General features: G+C 52.3%; 4 protein-coding genes across 4 annotated transcripts; 3 read left to right on the top strand and 1 right to left on the bottom strand.

Annotated features, from left to right (window-relative positions):
• Positions 1–1,023: 1,023 nt before the first annotated feature.
• Positions 1,024–2,559, top strand: BO79DRAFT_274070 (monocarboxylate permease). Its single transcript, XM_025687565.1, has 3 exons — positions 1,024–1,414; positions 1,467–1,559; positions 1,612–2,559. Exons 1-3 carry the CDS (start codon positions 1,102–1,104, stop codon positions 2,532–2,534), a joined length of 1,329 nt encoding a protein of 442 aa, XP_025535822.1. The 5' UTR covers positions 1,024–1,101; the 3' UTR covers positions 2,535–2,559.
• Positions 2,560–2,999: 440 nt separating this feature from the next.
• Positions 3,000–5,350, top strand: BO79DRAFT_201862 (anaphase promoting complex subunit CDC16; the record flags this gene model as incomplete). Its single annotated transcript, XM_025681613.1, has 2 exons — positions 3,000–3,096; positions 3,156–5,350. The coding sequence occupies 2 exons, from the start codon at positions 3,000–3,002 to the stop codon at positions 5,348–5,350; spliced, it is 2,292 nt and encodes a 763-aa protein (XP_025535821.1).
• Positions 5,351–5,601: 251 nt separating this feature from the next.
• Positions 5,602–6,779, top strand: BO79DRAFT_201859 (Saf4/Yju2 family protein; the record flags this gene model as incomplete). Its single annotated transcript, XM_025681612.1, has 4 exons — positions 5,602–5,690; positions 5,761–5,823; positions 5,896–5,960; positions 6,043–6,779. The coding sequence occupies exons 1-4, from the start codon at positions 5,668–5,670 to the stop codon at positions 6,777–6,779; spliced, it is 888 nt and encodes a 295-aa protein (XP_025535820.1). The 5' UTR covers positions 5,602–5,667.
• Positions 6,780–6,858: 79 nt separating this feature from the next.
• BO79DRAFT_290152 (histone acetyltransferase TRA1) lies at positions 6,859–19,391 on the bottom strand. The gene is made up of 4 exons (XM_025688858.1): positions 18,951–19,391; positions 18,678–18,835; positions 7,802–18,604; positions 6,859–7,750 (listed from the first exon to the last, which is right to left on the bottom strand). Exons 1-4 carry the CDS (start codon positions 19,042–19,044, stop codon positions 7,067–7,069), a joined length of 11,739 nt encoding a protein of 3,912 aa, XP_025535819.1. The 5' UTR covers positions 19,045–19,391; the 3' UTR covers positions 6,859–7,066.
• Positions 19,392–20,194: the final 803 nt, after the last annotated feature.

Here is a 20,194-nt window from a genome sequence, read left to right as displayed (position 1 = left end):
TACCTTTTCTATTTTAAGTTCTGCTTTTCCATACTCCTGCACAAGATATAGAATCACAACATGTTTTCTCATATCGCTTAGTATTACGCCCATCAGTCTACGCAAGGATACTATGGTGAAATTATTACAGAGAAAATCCATATGCAAATATTTCACATAGGAATAGATACAGTAGGCATAATAAAAGGTGAAATGGGTATTGTCGAGAGAATAAGAGACAAATGGGGGCGTGGTTCAACTTCAACATCCTTTTGGGCAAAGTAGGACGCATCGGAAATCGAGAATTTGAGCACAATATCCAAATTGGTGTACATGTCATTAGATATGGCATGGGAAAATATTCTCAGTCATAAAGAGTGGTGAGGTCATAATGATTTTGCTGTGTTGGATAGTTGTTGGGTAAGTACTTAGTAGGCACTGAGATATATATTTTACTGTTACGGATGGATTTTACATAGTAGTGCTGAGCATGCAACGACTCGTAAGTAACAGTAGGTTGGAAACAGCAGTAGATCATCATGTTGATCGCATGCATTATGCGTGTTCTTGTTTTTACTATGCTTTCGTATGATGGTTTGGAATGCTTTATGTTTTCATGAAGTCTTTCCAGGGAATGCGGATTATCTTTCATCAGTAGGTTCGGTGCACATGGTCGGAGCTCTTCCACATAATAAGTTCCTTGAGCCAAGTTATTACATGCCGATAGCTGTCACTAAACTACTAGTTGGTCAGTAGAATACGCTTTAGGACTCAGCAGGTTGTACAAATGGCTGATTTGCTTTTTCATATCGTGTACCTCTTGCGCTATCGCCACTGCACTGTAGATCTTGTAGATCGATGCTGATACAGGCATGTCTTGCATACTTGTTTCACTCTCCTGCTGCTAATAGTAATCTCGTCAACAAGCTATCTCTCGGGAACACAGTCACCGATGCAAGGGAATTCTCCGTCGGGAAGGAGATAGGCTATTGCTCCAATGATCGCCGAAACTAGTGGTATGCTGTGTTCGTAACAGCATGGCGACTGACGCTGCTGCTGCTGGTTAGGTTCCAGCAAGTCCAGCTCTCTGGGTCAGTCACTCTTGTCTCTTCAGACATCACAATGGAACCGACAAAGGAAGGTGATGCTTGCACGGTGGTTCAAGCAGCCCCGAGTGATAATGGGAAAGGTGATGATTCCCAGACGCTTGTCGACAGCGAAGACTCGTCATCTTTTCCGGAAGGAGGATGGCGAGCCTGGTTAGTAGTCTTGGGCGCATGGTGCGCCATCTTCCCAACGATGGGGATAATGAATCTGTACGGGTTGTTAGAAAACTGGCTGGCGGAACACCAGCTACATGGATATTCAAAAGCATCAATCTCGTGGATATTCAGCTTGTGGCTATTTTTCTTTTATCTTGGTGGCATCCAGATCGGTATGCATCGCTTCCATTCCGACGCTCAAACGTCTACTGACAGGTCCTGTAGGGCCTATATTTGATGCACATGGTGTCAGGTACCTCCTCGTACTTGGCTGCATTGGCATGACCTTGTCGATGATGTTCCTCAGCGTCTCCCACGGTACGGTTAAATATCTCCAGCACCGGATTGATGGCTGACTTTTGCCTGGAAGCATACTACCAATTCATCTTGGGATTCAGCATCCTAGGTGGGCTCTCCGCATCAGCAGTGTACACACCCAGTGCTGCGTGCATCACGCACTGGTTCCTCAAAAGACGTGGTCTGGCGACCGGGATCGCAACGACAGGGGGAGGCATTGGAGGAATCATCTTCACCAATGTGTTCGGTATCCTGAGCAATAAGATCGGGTTCCCCTGGACTATTCGCATCCTGGGATTTATATTCCTCGCTAGCCTAATGGTCAGCCTACTTACTCTTGAAGCACGTCTCCCACCTAGTCCATCGGCAGGAAGCAAGATCGACATTCGCGCCCTCAAGGAGCCCGTCTTTACTATGACTTCGATCGCCGTGGTTTTCGCGGAAATCGGCCTGATAGTCCTAGTCACTTATTATCCGTCCTATGCACAATCACACGGCATCACTGGCGCCCTCTCCTACCAGCTCATGACGATCATGAGCGCAACTTCTATCTTCGGCCGCGTCATTCCAGGAGTCTTAGCGGATATATGGGGCCGCTTCAACGTTATGTTTGCAACCTGTGCTATATGTACTATTTTGTCCTTTGGGCTGTGGTTTACAGCAGGCACCGACAGGGCATGCATCCTGGCTTTCGCGGCATTGATCGGATTCTGGAGCGGACCAGCGATAAGTCTGACACCCGTCTGCGTGGCTCAAATCTCCAAAACTGAGAGCTATGGCAAACGATTCGGAACGACAATCGCATTGATGGCGTTCGCCTTGTTAGTTGCTATTCCTGTGGCTGGTGAAATCTTGAAGGGGCAGAATCGGGGGACAGTAGAGACGGAGTATTCCGGCTTGATTGGGTTCTGTGGCGCGGCGTATGCTGGAGCTTGCCTGTTTCTGTTTATGGCCAAAGGGGCTAGTGTTGGATGGCGGGTGACCAAAGTATTTTGAGAACATTGGTGGAATTTGATCCAAGTTAAGGGTAGATAGAATAGAGAGTAATAATAGAATAGATAGATAGATATAGAGCAGTGGAAGATAAAGCAGCATCCGCCCGGCTTCTCGATCGGGCAAGACGCACGGACCCGAACACGCGCCGCTTTGGACTTTGGATTCTCGCAACAGTCCGACGGAGCTTTATTTTCCAATATCTACCACTTTGCTTATTGCCTTTCCGGTTATCCCTCTCTATTCGCAGGCCTGCACACGGTGTTCCAATTGAGCACTGCCCGCGTGACATCCGATCCCCGTCTGCGAGAGTGTCTTGCCTTCTGAGGGACGCCGCGGTCTGTTTACGCTCCCCGGACGCCGTCGCCCCTCCAACCCGCCTCATGCCTTTCTGTCCATGCGACCGTTGTGACAGCCCCTCGCTCTTGAATCGCACTCTATCTCATCTCCCACGTGCTTTATTTGGTCATGGAGAAGTTTCTGCGCTCCTGGCGTCAGGATGCGCTGAACCGGGGCCAGCATGATGCGGCCATCTACATCGGCGATAAAGTGCTCGCGCTGACCAGTGAGTGACTGACCAACCCAGCATCACCCCGATTACTGCTAAGTCTATTATCTCTCTAGACAGCGACTCGGATGCCTTTTGGCTCGCCCAAGTCCATTTTTCGAACAACAACTACGCCCGTGCTTTGGCCCTCCTGTCGCGGAAAGACCTGATCTCGAGAAGTACGGCCTGTCGCTATCTGGCCGCGCACTGCCACATCAAGCAGAATCAGTTCGATCAAGCACTTGCAGTCCTGGGCGACCATAATCCTACGCACCTTATACGCAGCAGCAATAGTCGCCGCAAAATTCAACACCTGAACGGTCAGAGCCATGTTACCTTGCGGAACGGAAAGACGACAGCGTCGCGCATCGATCGGGGCGAAGAGCGAGAGCGGGAGGATGCAAGTAATGTTCGGTTTGAGGCGGCGATGTGTTACTTACGGGGACTCTGCTTTGCGAAACAAAATGCGTTCGACCGGGCTCGCGACTGCTACAAGGACGCCGTACGCATTGATGTGCAGTGCTTCGAGGCTTTTGACCAGCTTATGAAGAATTCCCTCATGTCTCCCGCAGAGGAGCTGGAATTTCTCGAGTCGCTTGATTTCGACTCTGTCTCGAGTCCCGACCCCTCCGTCGCGCAGGAGGCCGCCCATTTCACGAAGATGCTTTACACTACCCGATTGTCGAAATATTCCTCGCCAACAATCCTCTCCGACGCTACCGAAACACTCTCAACACACTACAATCTAGCGGAGAATGCGGATATCCTGCTTTCTCGCGCAGAAGCTCTATATACCCAATGCCGGTTTGCCGAAGCTTTAGAACTTACTTCGTCTGTTCTCTCCACATCTCAGTCTGCAGCATCGTCGCAAATGACGCCTGCAGTTCATATTTCCGCTCAAAGCCACCTGGGACATCCGCCGGCCGTATACCCCTTACATTTGGCTTGCTTGTATGAGACTGGCGCCACAAACGCCCTGTTCCTTTTGTCCCATACGCTTGCCGATCACGCTCCCGAGGAGTCTTATACATACCTCGCAATCGGTGTTTACTACCTATCTGTCTCTAAAATTGCTGAAGCTCGACGCTACTTCTCCAAAGCGTCTCTTTTGGACCCGCATTCTGCGCCAGCATGGATTGGCTTCGCTCATACCTTCGCTGCCGAAGGAGAGCACGATCAAGCCATTGCAGCGTATAGCACTGCAGCTCGGCTTTTCCAGGGCAGTCATCTACCACAGCTCTTCTTGGGAATGCAGCATCTTGCGCTGAACAACATGTCCTTGGCCCATGAGTATCTGTCGGCCGCCTATGCCATGTCGACTGGGGCTGCGTCCGGCTCGGCTCCTTCGATAAGGGCAAATCCGTCAGAACTCACATCTTTGGGCGGTGACCCGCTCGTTCTTAATGAGCTTGGTGTAGTTTTGTATCACCAGAACCACCTCGAGGGTGCTGTCGAGTTGTTCCGTCAGTCCCTCACACTGGCCACCTCGCTTCAATGTGAACCCGGGGCCTGGGTTGCCACGAGAGCCAATCTCGGACACGCGTTGCGCCGTATCGGTCAATTCCAAGAGTCACTGGCCGAGTTCGACGAGTGTCTTCGCATTGGTGCGGCGGGTGCGAGCTTCGGGTACAGCCCGTTTCTAGGGGGCAGCGGCGGCAATGCCTCTGGGGTCGCATCATCTGGAGTTGGAGGCTACGAGGATCGAGGATTGATTGGATCCCTGCACACTGCTCGCGGTCTGGTCCTATTGGAGCTGAACCGCACCATGGAAGCCGTAACAGCCCTGCACGAAGCAGTACGTGTTTTGGGAGCCAGTGGTGGTGGTGATGCAGCTGGTGGTGCCGGCATTGCTGGCACGCTCTTATCGCGGGCACTGGAAATCTGGGCATTAGAGGGCCAGGAAGAGCCTGTGGTGTTGGAAGATACCCGGACCACCACAAGCCGCAGCTCAACACGGTCATCCAAAGGAAAGGGGAAAGTGTCTCGACGACGTGGGACAGTGGACGAGGCATACGCCGAGGAATGGACTGATGAAGTTGCTCACGTCGACAGCCAAACAACAGTCACAGAGGAGACAGCGGGAGACAGGGTCGAGATGGAACTTGATGACGAGGCGGATGGACTCCTCCGACATGCTATGAGCCGTGTACGCGGCGGACGAAGCAAACGACAGCCGGGCGTGAGTCGGGAGATGGAAATGAACGACACGCCAGGCCCGGCGGGGGGGCGCAGCCGAGGGTCGCGGATGCGAAGCAACGCTAGACATAGTTGAAGGACACAGGGGAACATTGGAGCATAGCAACTGGGCGTTTGGAGAGGTATACCCTGGTTTTGTCATTGGAGCTGGCACCATGGTTCGGTTATAGCATTGGAGGCGTATATCATTCAGTTAGATCCAAAGCATAATTAGTAAGCATTGAGCTACCTGTGCATTGATAAGAAGTAGTCACGTGAGAATCTCCGATAGCATAGCATCGCATCGCAATCGCCATCTACACTTACCTTCTACAACATCCAATTTAACCTCAACACCTTCCACCCATACAACCACAACTACTTGCATTCGACCGTGACATCTAAACCGCCACCATGTCCGAGCGAAAGGTCCTCACGTACGTCTCACCCACAACATCCACAAGAAAGAAAGGGACAACAGGAACTAACCCAACCTCAAACATACAGGAAATACTACCCTCCGGATTTCGATCCCAGCGCAATCACGCGCACACCAAAGCACCTTCGCCAGTGAGTATCCCTACCCCCTACCCCTATCCCTATACCCTCTTCTCCAGATCTAACCAAAAATCCTCCTCCCAGACAAGGCCCCAAAGTAATAACCGTCCGACTAATGGCGCCCTTCTCCATGAAATGCACGAAATGCGGTACGTCGCCCACCCAATATACCCTCTCCCCCTCCCCTCTCCTTCCAGCTCAATACTAACATGTTTTCGACAAAAACTGCAGGCGAATTCATCTACAAAGGCCGCAAATTCAACGCACGAAAAGAAACCACATCGGAAAAATACTTCTCTATCCCGATCTATCGATTCTACATCCGATGCACGCGCTGCAGCGGAGAAATCACTTTTCTAACTGACCCGAAAAACATGGATTACCGAGCGGAGCGGGGCGCGAAGCGCAACTTCGAGCCGTGGCGGGATAGAAGCAAGGCGGAGGAGACGGCGGAGGAGACGGAGGAACAGGTGCTTGATCGTCTGGAGCGGGAGGAAGGGGAGAATGTGGAGCAGGAGGAGAGGGATAAGATGGCGGAGTTGGAGGAGAAGATGTTGGATTCGAAGCGGGAGATGGCGATTGCGGATGCGTTGGATGAGATTAGGACGAGGAATGCGAGGATTGAGAGGGGTGGGGCGGGGGGGTCGGAGGTGGCGTTGGGGGCTGTTAGGGAGGAGAGGGATGAGGAGGCGGAGAGGGTGGAGAGGGAGATTGAGGAGGTGGCGAGGAGGGCGTTTAGGACGGAGGAGGGGGAGATGGTTAGGAGGTTGGTTGTGGAGGATGAGGGGGGTCCTGGTAATGGGGAGGGTGCGAGTGGGAGTGGTTCTGGGAGTGTCGCTGCTGGTGGCAGCGGTGCTGGGGAGATGCCGCCGTCGGCGGCGCCTTCGTTTGCGAGGGTGAAGAAGGCGAAGAAGCCTCCTGTTAATAGCTTGGGGATCAAGAAGAAGGCCAAGCCGTCGTTGGTTTAGTTTTACTGGTATGGGGGTTTGGCGTTCGGCTCATGAGCATGGAGTTTTGTTACTATACGGGCATTATCATGGTATATTAAACTGAACATCTTGATTAAATAATTGTGATACACCAACAATGCATAAACGCGTCAAACAAGTAGATACGCAGAAGATCCCTGTTTTGCCCCGAAGCGCCACGCTAGAATGAAACCACTGGCTGGAAATCCCGTAAGCCCTCAGCCCGAACGAAAACGCCAAGAGAACATAGACAAGGCAAACAGATAGAAGAAACAGCGCGACCAGCTTTACAGATACGGCATCCAGAGAGCATCGCAGGCAGCGAGATGCTGCGGGTTCACGGCCTTGGAGATCAGGTCGATCGTGGTTTGGTTGGCTGGCAGGTTACCCTCAGGTGGACTGGCAAGGCTGACGGCCCGGTTGACAATGACATCGCTGTTGTTGTAGACCAGATCGCGGAGCTGCGGTGGTCCCAGAGGTGCACGGTGCTGGGCTGTGGCCCAGAACATCATCTCGTCCCGGACAAAGATACTGAGCTGCTGCTCAAGTTCGTGTCGGGGCTCCGTGAGGCAGCGTGCAATGGCCATCAATGCGCATGCAAACAGTCCCTCCGTAGCAATCGGTCCCAGCAACGTCTGGATGTTGGGGGTGAAACGGAACGGCACTTGCTCGGGATTGTAGAAGAATGCCTTGGTCGGATTGATTGTGGGGATCAGCTCCGAGCCCCAAATGTCACCCGTCAACCTCGACACCAGAATCTTGTTAGGATACCGGTTGCCCATGTGCATCACGTAGGTCATAAAGGCAATGGCCGCATATTGGTAAGCAAATTGCCGCCGGAAGAGCCAGAAGTCCGAGAAGTTCGGGTACATGCGCTGGAAGTAGTCCAATACAATCGTGCTGGGAACCCACTTCTCCTGTATGGCAGTGAGCATCTCGGTACGCAGGACCTGCTGCTGGTCGTTGGAGCGCTGGAAGACGTCAGTGTTGTTCGTTTGCGTGGGCGTGTCAGTGTCACTTACGTTCTGTTTCGTTTCTGCCAGAGACCTCATCTTCTCCATGGTAAACATGACAGGCTCGTCCTTGTTGATACCCACACGTCGGCAGTAGTCCTCGTAGATGCCCTGCATGGAGATGTAGGACGGGTCATCCCGAACCAGGCGAATGTGAGGCGCCAATGGAACCATAAGCGGGAGATGGAAGTACAAGTTGCGGCGCCGGCTCTCCTTGCGCTTGCCCAGAAGTCCGTTGAAAATACGGAACAGCTGCAAGATGCGCTCCTCTCGTCTGCAGTGCCGGGCTGCGGGATGCTGGACTGCAAACGGATGCACACTACCATCGTGACCGCGAATCTTCAGGCGACGGTGGCAGACTCCGATACCGCGCACCAGATCAATGTCTGGAAGGAAGCGGTCGATCCGAACGAAGTCTTGATTCTTGTCCTTGTGCAGGAGGTACTGGCCTGGCACCTCGACTTCGTCGAACTTGAGGAAGCGGAACTCACTGAGATGAGGCGAATACGTCTCCAGGAATTGAGACTGAGGTCTGCGGTCGAGCTTCTCTTCAAACTTGTCACGCCAACGACGCAGCTTCTGGATGTACTCGTACATCGTTGGCTTCTTGACCACAAAGTCCGCCTCGAAAGACTTGCGGATGTGGGCAGGGAGAATGGTCTCAGCAAAACGCGTGATATTCGCCTCAGTTGCAGGCGGCAGCTTGAAGTCCTGCGCATAAGAGCCCGGCATGCGGCCCACGTAGGCCAGTCCATCGTTCAACAGCGCAACAATGAGACGATAGGCATCCTCGTCAGGGGGACACTTGAAGTTCTTGTGGATTTGATCCACCATGGTCTCCATCGACAAGGCCAGCAGAGGGAAAGCAGTCTTGAGACCGGACATGATCTCATCGGAATACTCCCACGGCTTCTTGAGCGGCTCCTTCTCAGGTTCCGCACCAGCAGCGTTCTGATTCTGCTGCGGCACTCCATTTTGTCCGGGAACCTGCAGATGGCCTTGTTGCTGGCCTTGGCCTTGTGCCTGTTGCGCTTGGGGCTGTCCTTGGTTGGGCACTTGCCCTTGAACAGGTGCCTGGGGTTGGCCTTGAGGTTGGGCTTGACCTTGAGCTTGAGGCTGACCTTGAACCTGGCCTTGAACAGGAGTCTGCTGTGGCTGGTTCTGGTTGTTGGCCTGGCCTGCATTCGGCATCTGGCCTTGCGCTTGCGCTTGGGGTTGTTGTTGTTGTGGCTGTGCCTGGTTCTGTGCCGGTTGTTGACCACTTGGTGCCTGTGGAGTCGGAGTCGGAGTGGCATTGACTGTTTGGGCATTCTGGAGGGGAGAGGCATTTGCAACTCCCGGCGAAGGCTTGGGCCGTGGAGAAGCCTGTTGTTGCTGCTGCTGCTGTTGTTGTCTGACACGATTAAGCTTCTCCTGCTTCTGATCGTGCTGTTTCTTGATGTTAAGCATATCCTCCCTGTTCGTACGGAGCAGGAAGAACAATGCTTGCGGGAACAACTTAGCAATCTTGACGAGAACAGCCTTGCACAGACGAGCTTCGCGGTGTGACAAGCTGGTAAGGAGCTGCGGTATGAACGTGATCCAGTACCAAACTGGAGTATCGCCCTTGAAACTCTCAAACGCGCGCGCAATCTGACCCTCTTCGTTGTCCAGGCTGAGAAGCCAAAGGATGCGACTGAGCAGCTTCCTCGACTTGGCATTCTTGTACAGACCAGCAGCCTCCAAGTAGCAGCTGACAGCATTGCTGGCGAGCTCATAGTCCGAGGGGTCAGACTTGAAACGTTGATCGCTGTACTGTCCCCACTCTGACCAGGCTTTGGCAAGTCTCAACTCATAGTAGAGGGCCACACCATATGCCTCGTTCGCCTCATTGACGTGGTTCAGCTTGGCAAGAAACATTCCCTTCAGCGTATAAAACTCCGCCTTTTGCTGAGCACCGAAGTAGTTGAGATTTGTGTTATTGATGACATCCAGACCACTATTCAGCTCTTTGGGGTTCTGGTAGTGGCACTTGGCCTGTTCTCTCAGCTTCAAGAAAGCTTCTTGAATCTCAATGTTCGGCAGAGTATAGATACGGCTGAGCTGGTTGATGCACACTTCCGGCATTTGATGCTTGCGAGCAACGTGAGCAAAGCGGTTGATGATCCAAGCTGTCTCATGATATCCACGGTAAGCATACGAATTGCTCGCCACGTTGTTGGTCTGCGGAGGCAGAAGGCTAAGATATGTCGCATTGATGAGCTGGAAGATGTGCTGCCGCCATGTAACCAGGTCTTGCCAAGCGTTGATATCGTCCCAGAGATTAGGCAGACGGTCTCTCCACGTACCCAAGAGCAGCTTCAACTCGGCAGACTTGGTATCGAGGTTGCGCTCGTTAGTCTGCGAAAGACTGGCGCAGATGTGACTTGCATCATGAAGCTCAACCAGCAGTTGGAAGTGCTGCAGGATCGGGATATGGGCGTTCGTGATCCTCTTCGGCAGCTGGAGCCACTTCCTGATTGACAGCTGGATGGACTCATCGCACACACCGTTGAACTCCTGGATGTTCTCCTTCTTGATATGGAATTGAAGTAGCGCCATGAACGCCTGGAAGAAGGTGCGTCGCGGAGTCGGCGCATCAGAAACAGACTTGATAAGAGACTCAAGCTGCTCCCTGCTACTCTCGCTCTGCCAGTTCTCGATGTTCCTCCATGCAGACTCCAAAAGGAGATCGTTCAGGTTCTCATGCTTCGCAAAATCGCTGAGGATCTCCCATTGCTGCAACTTCTGTGCACAGATGAGCCAGTGATCTTCCCAGAGATAGTATTCGCCTTGTGAGAATGGCATTGCACCCGAGCGAGCCTTGATCTGGGCGTTCTCGTATAGTTGTTGAGCCTTATCCCACATTCCCTGCTGCTCATATGAGAGAGCGGCGTTAGTCTCCACAAACTTGCAACGGCGCCGCCACGTGCCATAAAAGAAGTCATCTTCTTGCAGCCCTGCATATACTTCTACCAAAGCATCAAGGTTGCTTTCACGGACAGTAGGAGTATCAATTATGGGGCTGATGGCAGTCTCCTCAAGATACGTGGCAGCCGTGTACCAAGCATCATAAGTTCGACTGAGATACTTCATGACATGTGGCGGGATCTTGAAACGTGGCTTAGCGCGCACCACACCTTCAAGCAAAGCTTGGACGACATTAGGCCTCTTGTCAAGTTGTCGCTGATGATACTCGCGCGTAATCAGAGTCACCATTCCCTTCTCCAGATCGATGCGGTCCTCCTTAGACAGAGTAGACCAGAAGATAGGGAATAGAGTCGTCCAGAGCTTATAGGACACGGTAGGGTCGGTGTGCTGGAGTTGACACAGGGGCTCAATGAGATCGCGAGCTTTAACGTCGCCGATTTCACTTATGAATCGCTTGCGCTCGGAGACGAAAGCTTCCAGTTGAATGTCTACCATGACATCCGCCTTCCTTGAATCTTTATCCGCATTGCCGTAGAGGAAAGACACGGGGTAGACAGTGAAATCATCTGGATGCAACCTCGCCGACGAACCCATATCCACGCAGCCCAGAACTAGGTGAGACGCCTGGGCCAGCCAGAACGAGTCCGCCAGCGTGTCCCAGTTCTGACAGGTGAGCACGTAGCTGAGACGAGAGCTGGCTAAGCGGGTCAAACTGCGGTCGAAAATGGTCATGAAGCGGTTCCGCATCTCAACATCCTGTGCCCTGGTTCCGATCAAGAAGGCGTGCTCGAGTCGGACAGTCAGTTCGGTCCGGGTGATCTTAGAATCCTCATAAATCCTGATGACAAGATCGAGGAACTTCTTGAGCATGGTTTGGTCTTGTCGCGACTCAAAGAGTAGCATCTTATGCAAGACAGCGGTCTTCTCCTTGAGCGTAGGCCATGACTCGGTCGAATGGAAAATCCAAGTCTCGACCATACCCAGCACCTTGCTGCAAAGCTTAATGTTCTGAGACCGTTCAACCAACTGAGCCAGAACGCTGAGGAAAGGACGCCTCTGCTCACCAAGGTGAGACATGCGCACTGATATAAGCTCGATGGTTTTGAAAATCAGATCCACCCCGAGCTCGAACTCCTGCTGGTCAGGAACTCCCTCTGGAGGCTTCGTTCCCGGAGGCAACGCTGCTTGGTTTGCGGTGGAAGCTGCAACATGCTCCTTGGCCAGTTTCTGCGAAAAGGCTTTCATGACCTGAGGGATGTGGGTGTCCATCTCAGCCGGCTTGTTCTTGGAGAGAGTCCAAAGAACATTGAGACTAGAGACATAATTGCTGGCCGATAGAGTCTCCGTTGCAATGGCAGACAGGTAGGTGACGAACTCAGAAGGCGAGTTTTCCACATCCATAGCATCCTCCTCCTCCGGCTGATCATCCGGAAGAGCATTCAAAACCCTTCTGATAGGGGGCAAGAGCTTAGGAGAGATATCCACCTCGTCTTCAACGCCATGGAGGCAGTCCTGAATCTCTGGGTTATCCGAGCGCAAAGGCTTTTCGAAAAGCTTCTGGATTAGGGGCAAGCGAGCCATGATCCAGTCATCCGGCTTACAGGCCAGGAGTACACGTATGACCTGCAGGGTATTGACCATGCTCGTAACATGCTTCTCGTCAGGCTTGTCTGCCTTTTCGCCCGCGAGGATTGGTTCCGTAACCTTCTGATAGAGCTCAATGTCCAAGTCTGCCCAATGCTCGTCAGACAAGAGGTTCCTCAGCAAGTGCACAGCCTTCTTCACCATATCACCCGTAGGCACAGGCTGCTGCGGCTTGGTTCCCGGAAGCTCACGAATTCGCGCGGCAGGGACTGGGTATCTCTCTGCAATTGTCGTGATGAAAGATATAAGATACTTCGTCAACGTGGCACGCAGATCAGGGGGGATGAGATAGTCCTGAGACCCCGCTGCAGGCGAACGGGATGCACTGCTCTGGGTTTCCTCCAACTTGCGCTTCTTGGCATTAGGGGAATCATGGATGCCGTTAGGCATCGGAGAACGGCTAGCTTTGACACGCTTCTCTTCCCAGTGCCAAATGAGACTTACAAGGTTAAGTGCCAGTTTCTTGCTTTCGTTCGAAGAGCTCATAGGTGAAGCGATCTTGATCAGAGATGGAACGATAAGAGGCACAAAATGTTCCCTTGAGTCGTAGAAGAGATCCGGCTGCCGCACGAGGAATTGGAAGATGCACATGACCTGCTGCAAGTTGGCAGTCTCCTCCGCCAAAATTCGTCGAGGCCACTTCGCCCATATCGGGTACCGCGGATCATGTACCTGAGTATTTTGATTTGCCATGGAGGTCCTAGTCGGCAGAACAGGGGCAAGAACATCAAGAGCCTGAGTCACAAGCGCTTTACCCTCATTCTGGTGAGCTCTCAGTAGGGCCACGTAAACTTGCACGACAATCTTGAAAGGCGTCTCATAATGCGCAATGAAGTAGCTGATGAGAACGTAGGCGCCGTATTTGTTGATGACGTCTTCCAGACGGATGTAGTTCCAAGCGAATTTGATAATGTCCTTGCGCGATTCCTGTACGGTCTGGGAATGGTATTTGATCAACAAGGCAGACAGCTGGAGAAGTTCCATGCGCGAGTGGTCCACACCAGCCTGGTTCGACTCATCGCTCAGATCGGCCAATTGAGGCTTCCACAAACGGCTCTGGATGAACTCAGTCATACTCTTATCCATCAGCTTGGGACTGTTAGACGGGCTGTTCCATGTAGTCTGGACGTCCATGGCGAAAATGGGGTTAACCAGATGACGGAAGGCATATGTCTTCATCTTCTGGGAGCAGGTGCGCTGGCTATAGAGGTCGAGGCACCGCATAATCACAGAACGGCGGTAATCGATAGACTCATTCGTAATGATATGGCGGTAAATGAATTTCGGGAATGCCAAGGTGCGCTTCAGTTCTTCGGCAGAAAGTCCGTCCATAACCTCGAACAGGAAGTCCAGATCTTGCACGGACTCCGTCAAGTAGTTAGTGAAGATATCCATCAGCTGGTCCTCCGCTTGCTCAACCCTTAGCCGCTCGTTCGCCGGTAGCTTGTCATTGCGAAGCTTTTTCTCCAGATCGCGTCCCGAGCTCAATAGCTTGGCTCTCAGATCCGCCTGCGAAACCAACCAGCGCTTGGTCGATTCATGCATGCAGATAGAGTGGGCCACGTAGATACCGTTGATTGCAGCTGTGTTCTTGCCATCCGTCGCCTCTTGCCCGAAAGCAGCATTCACGAAGCTATCAGTGTCCGCAACTACTGCAGAGCGAAGTGCCTCACTTTCTGGGTCTGCTAAGACCTGGCCAAAGAATCGCCCAAACCGCTCATCCTTAAAGCGGTTCTGGAAGAAGGTCAAGCTATCCTTGGGATACCGATTCAGGTACTTGACCAAAGGCTTCCTGAAAGGACTGTTAGACGTCCTGCGAAGCTTGTCTTCAAGATCCAACACCTTGTTCACCAGATGCTCCATGAAAGAAGTAGCAGCTGGGGGGAGTAGATGGAAGATGTTGAAAATGGCGGCCACGATCTTCATCGGAGGACTTTGCTCAACAAGACTGAATGACACCTTCTGCAGAATCGTATCATCTGCAATGACCTTCATATGATCTAGAAGGCGAGCTCCAATCTCAACCTTGAAGTAATTGGTGAGCAGTGTCAGCAAACGAGCAAGTCCGTCGAGTCCTGCGACGCTTAAACGCTTAGGATCCTGCAGGTTCATCAGGATAGGGCGAAGACCGTTTTGGAGGAGATCTTTCGGCAACTTGTTGGTCTGCGTAAGAACGTCCCGAAGACCGGCGTTGGCGGCTTCAATAACATCAGGAGACCGCGAATAGAGTGACTTGAAGAATACAGAGATGATGCGTGCACGGCTTGTATTCTGTGGGGTGTTGCCGAACTCCTGGAAGCTCATTGCCATAGACAGGAGACGAAGGCACGCGACACGCAAGTTGACAATCATTTCTGCATTCTTAAACTCGTTCGGCTTGGAGGCGAGCGACTCATCATCGGCATCCGCCAAGGCTAGAGACTCCAGCATCAACCGATTGAGCGGATCGTTAAAGGTCACGATGTTATTGTGCAAGCTCAGGCAGTACGTAATGGCATCGATAAACCCAATCTGCGTGGGGAATGGGAGTGCTCGGAGCGGCTTGTTGAAGATGGACTGCAAGAGGCGATCCTTCACAGGGAGAATGAGGTCATGGACCTGACAACCCAGGACTTCGGCAATAGTCGAGAAGCTCCGGCGCGAAGCTTCTCGGACTTGCTTATTCATGTGGGAGAGCTCGTAGACAAAGTGCCCGCACAAAGAGTACATGCGGCTCTTCTCGTTCTTCAGGTCATCAAGTGAAAGATTCTTGCAGCACCGGCGGAGGATCAGATCCAGTGTCTCCTGCGCCCTGATTCGTGTGCTAGCTGGTAGGTCAGACGGTGTATCCTTGATAACATACATCAAGGCTCTGACGAATTCGACCTGCTTGTCCAGGAGCCAGGTGTCACCCAGGTCCAGCTTGGTCGCGAAAATGTGGATACCAAGACTTCCCCCAGCCTTGGTGAACCATTCCTCGCTATGGCAACTATGGCAAAACACGCGACCCAGATGTTGGAAGAAGGGAAGCTTTGAGACCCGGTCAGGAGTACCAAAGATGATAGCGGCCGCATCCTTCATGACTTGCATTGCTGCCTGCGCACCATCACGGACAGAAGCATTGTCCGATGACAGGGACTCTACTAGAGCTTCGGCTAAGACCCGTGAGTCGAGATACACTGGTCCTTCGCCGTTGTTGACATCGAAAGGCCTGCGAGTGTGCCTGGCTTGGGCGAGAGCGCGTCCGACTTCCACTACAGCAAAGTGCTTGCATACATCAGCCACAAAGGCGGTTGCAGTTTGCTCGAGTTCCGGGATGGTTGTCGCGAAGATACAAGCTTTGATAAGTTTCTTCATCGAGCCCTCCTGTGTCAACTTCTTCGTGATTGAGCTGGACCGCTCAGACCTTTCCAGGATGTCGGGCATTGCTGTAGTCTTGCTCTCGAAAAGGTCATTTGCATGTAAACGAATGAGAGAAGCCAGGTCCTCCGGCACACTCTCATATCCAATGTAGAGTTTCAGCTGCGATGAAAGCATCCGGAATGCCTGCTGCTTATAGTAGCTGTCTGATGCCTTGGCCGTGGATGTCTTGGGAACCTCCATCAATTTCCCAATGGCCAGGTCAACGCCGATTTCGACAGGGAAAGGACGCTTCTCGCTGGGTCCGATAAGCTTGATGTCGACGCTGGGTGTGTCATCGGCAAATTGTTCGAAGGTAAGGTCTGGAGGGTGGTTGAGGAACTTTCTATTACGGCCACCAAGCTTACCCAGGATCCTCATGGTCGTATGCGCATGGAAGTGATTGTAAGGATGGGGCCGCAAATGGTCCCACAAGGCTGTCATTAACTCGTCCATAATGGGCGCCATGATCGGATCAAGGTAGTCGGCCGTGAGATTGTCGACACATAGCTCTAGGGTCCGAAGACCCTGTCCGACAAGGTCCGAATCGGCACGCAACGCTACCACAATTGGACGCATGAGGTAGCTCAAATGTGGCAGAAGATGACTCAAGCGAGCAGGAACTGTGAGGGTAAGCTCGACGTAGAGGTCACGCTCTTGCGGTTTGCGGGCAGCCAGCAGCAAGTTATTAAATGTCTCCAAGAGCATTTCCAACAGCGGCAGAATCTCTTTGTAAAGGAGCTCGAACCGGCCTCCACCAATGCTGCGGAACAAGGAGCGCAGCAGGAGGAAATAGTTCATGGGCTCCTCTGCAGTCACCGAAAGCTCTATACATTTGGTAACGATCTTGGTGACATGAGGGTGCAAAACCTGCTCGTTCTGAACAGAGAACAGTGTCACGGCCATGAACGAAAGCTTGAACATCCTCAACAGGATCTTTGCTTTCGTCATGTCGGAAGTACCCACTTCATGGATCCGGTCCATAAGGTACTGCAACACCATTCCAGAGAATGCCGGGGAAGTAGCCTCGCTAGCCAAGAAGAACTGAGGAAGGTGGAGGAGGGCGCCGTGTTCGAACATGAGCTCGTGGAGGTAGGGTATCTCAGAGTGGAAGACTTCATGGAAGGTGGCGGTATCAATGCAGTGGAACACGGTTCCGAAGCTCTCCAGGAGCTCCTTTTCTTCGCGGGACATGGGCGCGGTGTATTGACCAGCAAGGAAGTCGAACGGGGAGGAGTAGCTGACTTCCGGAGGTGACTGGTCCACCCCGTAGTACTTGAAGACTCGGGCTCCTTCGTGGAACAGCTTCTTGATAACCCGTACTTCCTCAGCATTGTAGCCATAGGAGACCTCGGACCAATTTATCGGAACACTATTCGGGTCGATTTGGATATGATCGGGGTTGCAGTTCTTGAGCTGGTGGAAAATGTTCTTCAGGCCGTTGATCAGGTTCTTGAAAAGGAAGATGTTGTCGGAGACCGGATCACCACCGCGGTCACGAGGATTGGATGTCTTAATGGGAGACGCCGAGAAGATATCGATTTCATCCCAATCAGGCGGGTGCTCCTTCTCCGCAAGATACCGCTCCGAAGCAGGTTCGAGATCCTTCTTCGTGGCCTTGTATGCCTTCGAGACCTTGACCGCGTTGTCAAACTGATAGTTCATCGACGCAAACTTGTCACCAATGGCATCCAGGATCATGATCAAGAAGTAGCGGCCCTCCCGCTTATCCTCCAACCTTGATATCCTCTCTGCCATATTAAGTAGTAGCTTGGCACTCATTGTCTGGAAGCTGGTTCCCGGGAAATCATCGTGAAGGTTTTTGGTGTACACTTCGACAGTCCGACGTATTTGATCACGCGTCAAGTGGTCGCGGACGTGATGAATGAGGTCGGCAAGCATGCTGTAGGCTAGGGGTCGCATGGTCTCGTAAACAGTGAGTCCATCGCCAATAAGCGTCCTCTCGTCAAGAAGCTCGTCAATCTTCTCGAGGAATATCTTCCGGTAATTAAAGTTTATTATGTGACGGATGGCCACCAGGAGCTCCTTCCTCGCGCTGGACTTTTCCCGGGGACAATCTTGAAGAAGACGCACAACAACTGAGGGGAGAGTGGGGAGGAAATCCTGCAGCTGTTGCGCATACATACGGAGCAAATAGGCTAAAAAGCTCATCGTCTTCACTTGCGCGGTGATGAATTCACCGAACGCGGCTCTGTTCTTAATTTCTTTGCAAACGCCCGTGAATATCGTCCCTTGGGCTGCGGCATCTGCGTGTGCCTTCTCCTGCGGCTTGGCTTGGAGAAGAAGAATACTCTTGATCAGCGGCACAAAGAGCTTCACATTCGCCGCGACGGACGCCCGGTGCGTTTGGAAGATGGACACCACGATGATCGGACATTCGGCGAGGACCTTGAACGACTGCATACCCTTGAGTAACACATTGTTGGCCTGTTGTTGCTGGTCTGGTGCGAGATCTGAAACTGACGTCGCGGGGGAGCTCGGTCGAGGCGATTGGAAAGTCTGGGCCGTCGCACTTGGTGTTGAGGGCATCCCAGAAGGGGTGGCTTGACTGGGGGTATCGAAGGTATCGCGAACCACCTGCTCCATCATCTGGAACATCTCCTGAATGAGCGCGAGGAAGGGTTGTACGCGCGCCGCCGTGGCCTTTGCTTGATTGCGCTCGAGATCCATGATTGTCTTCATGCACAGAACCGCGTTTTCCTCGTTTTCGATGCGTACCAGATCCATCAGCAGGTCGACCATGTCGGCGGCATACGGTTCGACGTCCGGCGACGCCATTGGCAAACGATGTAGCGTCTCGAGGATACAATTCCGTAATTTCTGGCGACACAACCTATGTATGAGCCCTAATTCCCCAAACTGACACCTGAATCAGTCACGATCCCTGACTTACCTGATCGAAGGACATGTTCGTGAAGACGGGCTCGCCCTTCAGAATGTGCTTGAACACCGGCCATAGCTTCGACAAGAAGATCGGATAGCTTGCGCCAGAGCATAATGGTTCGATACTATCCCGTAATTCAACAGCAACATTCGCTCTGAGTTTAATATCTATGTGCAAAGAGAGACCGTCAGCACAATGCCCGCAGTGAAACCACTCAGGACCTGAAGGTCCAATCCACAGCTGAAGCTTCATTCGCCATTATGAACAAGGACCAAAACGCACCAATCTTGTCGTCGCCCAGCTTAGTGCTATAGATATCAATGCTTCGCTCCGCGTTCCGCTCCATGTTGCCTCGGGGGCCTTCAGCGGAGGCCATATTGAGAGATTGGGATTAATTAATCGCCAGGCCGTGAGGCCGGCCTGAATCTAGAAGCCGGCACAAGCTGCTCTTATGTCGGATTCATATGCGTGTTGGTGGTGGAGGTGGTAGTGGTGGAGCTCTATGTCGAATGGCTCAGCGACGGAAGGCGCCTCATAAGAAGATGTGGAAGAACTATTGTGTCGAGTCGTCAAGTCATTAATCGGACCCAGTCGGTTCAGGGTGTAGGAAGCAAAGACCGGGGGAGGAAGAGGAGAGGTCGGGTAATATATAGCGATATATTTAAGGAAAGGGAGAGGAGGTGGAGGGTATCAAGCAAAGGATTAATGAGCGCAAACTACCGGCCTGCAAACCGACAGGAACAGAAAGCAGCGAGAGCAGACTGAAACGCGGGTATCGCAGAGACCCCGAACGAAACACTAGGCCGAAATAGGTAAAAACGGGACTTTGTTTCTCCTACCCGGTAAGCGCGCGTCTACGGTACTACCCTGCGGCTGCTGAGCCTATCACGGGTTACTTGCTCAGGGGTTTACTCAAAAGAGGCACGTGGTAACAGGAACAACGTTATAGACTTAGTAGTATAGTCGCGTGGATAAAGTCTTAAGAGAAAGAGGAATCTGGTTCACGGCCATGCCATAAATACTTCATGTTGTAATATCAAAAGGTTTGCCGACATCAACGTCGACGAAGGGAAACGCCATTCGCACCCGTTTTCCAGACCCGAACACAGTTCTAATAGTCCAAACTCGATCGTCCGCTCCGATGCACGGGCAACCGAGCCACGTGCTCGCGCAGACACAGGAATATTCAAGGCCATGTACACAGAGTTGTAGAAAGTTAAATAGAAAAGAAAAAAGGGGGAAGAGGAAAGGGAAAAGGACATGAAGACGCGGATGAAAGGGGGAGAAGAGCACGAAGACGGAAGTACTGGCCGAACGTGGAACCAAATAGACACGAATACACTTCATCGCAGCTCGTAGTCGCTATGCCATCATAGAAGGAAAATCTAACGGAAGAATGCCCATCAAGTCAACCGTTACTTGGTGGAGTTGCTTCGGGACAAGATCGATACAGTAACGCCAGCACCCGGCCGTCGTCGATCTACACGCGGTCGTATCTCACTGGCGCTACCACTTCGTCGCCTTCG

This window comes from Aspergillus costaricaensis, assembly GCF_003184835.1.
Source record: "Aspergillus costaricaensis CBS 115574 unplaced genomic scaffold BO79scaffold_35, whole genome shotgun sequence".
Lineage (NCBI taxonomy): Eukaryota > Fungi > Ascomycota > Eurotiomycetes > Eurotiales > Aspergillaceae > Aspergillus > Aspergillus costaricensis.
The sequence above is the reverse complement of the archived record's forward strand: the minus strand, read 5'-3'. Positions and strand labels throughout refer to the sequence as shown.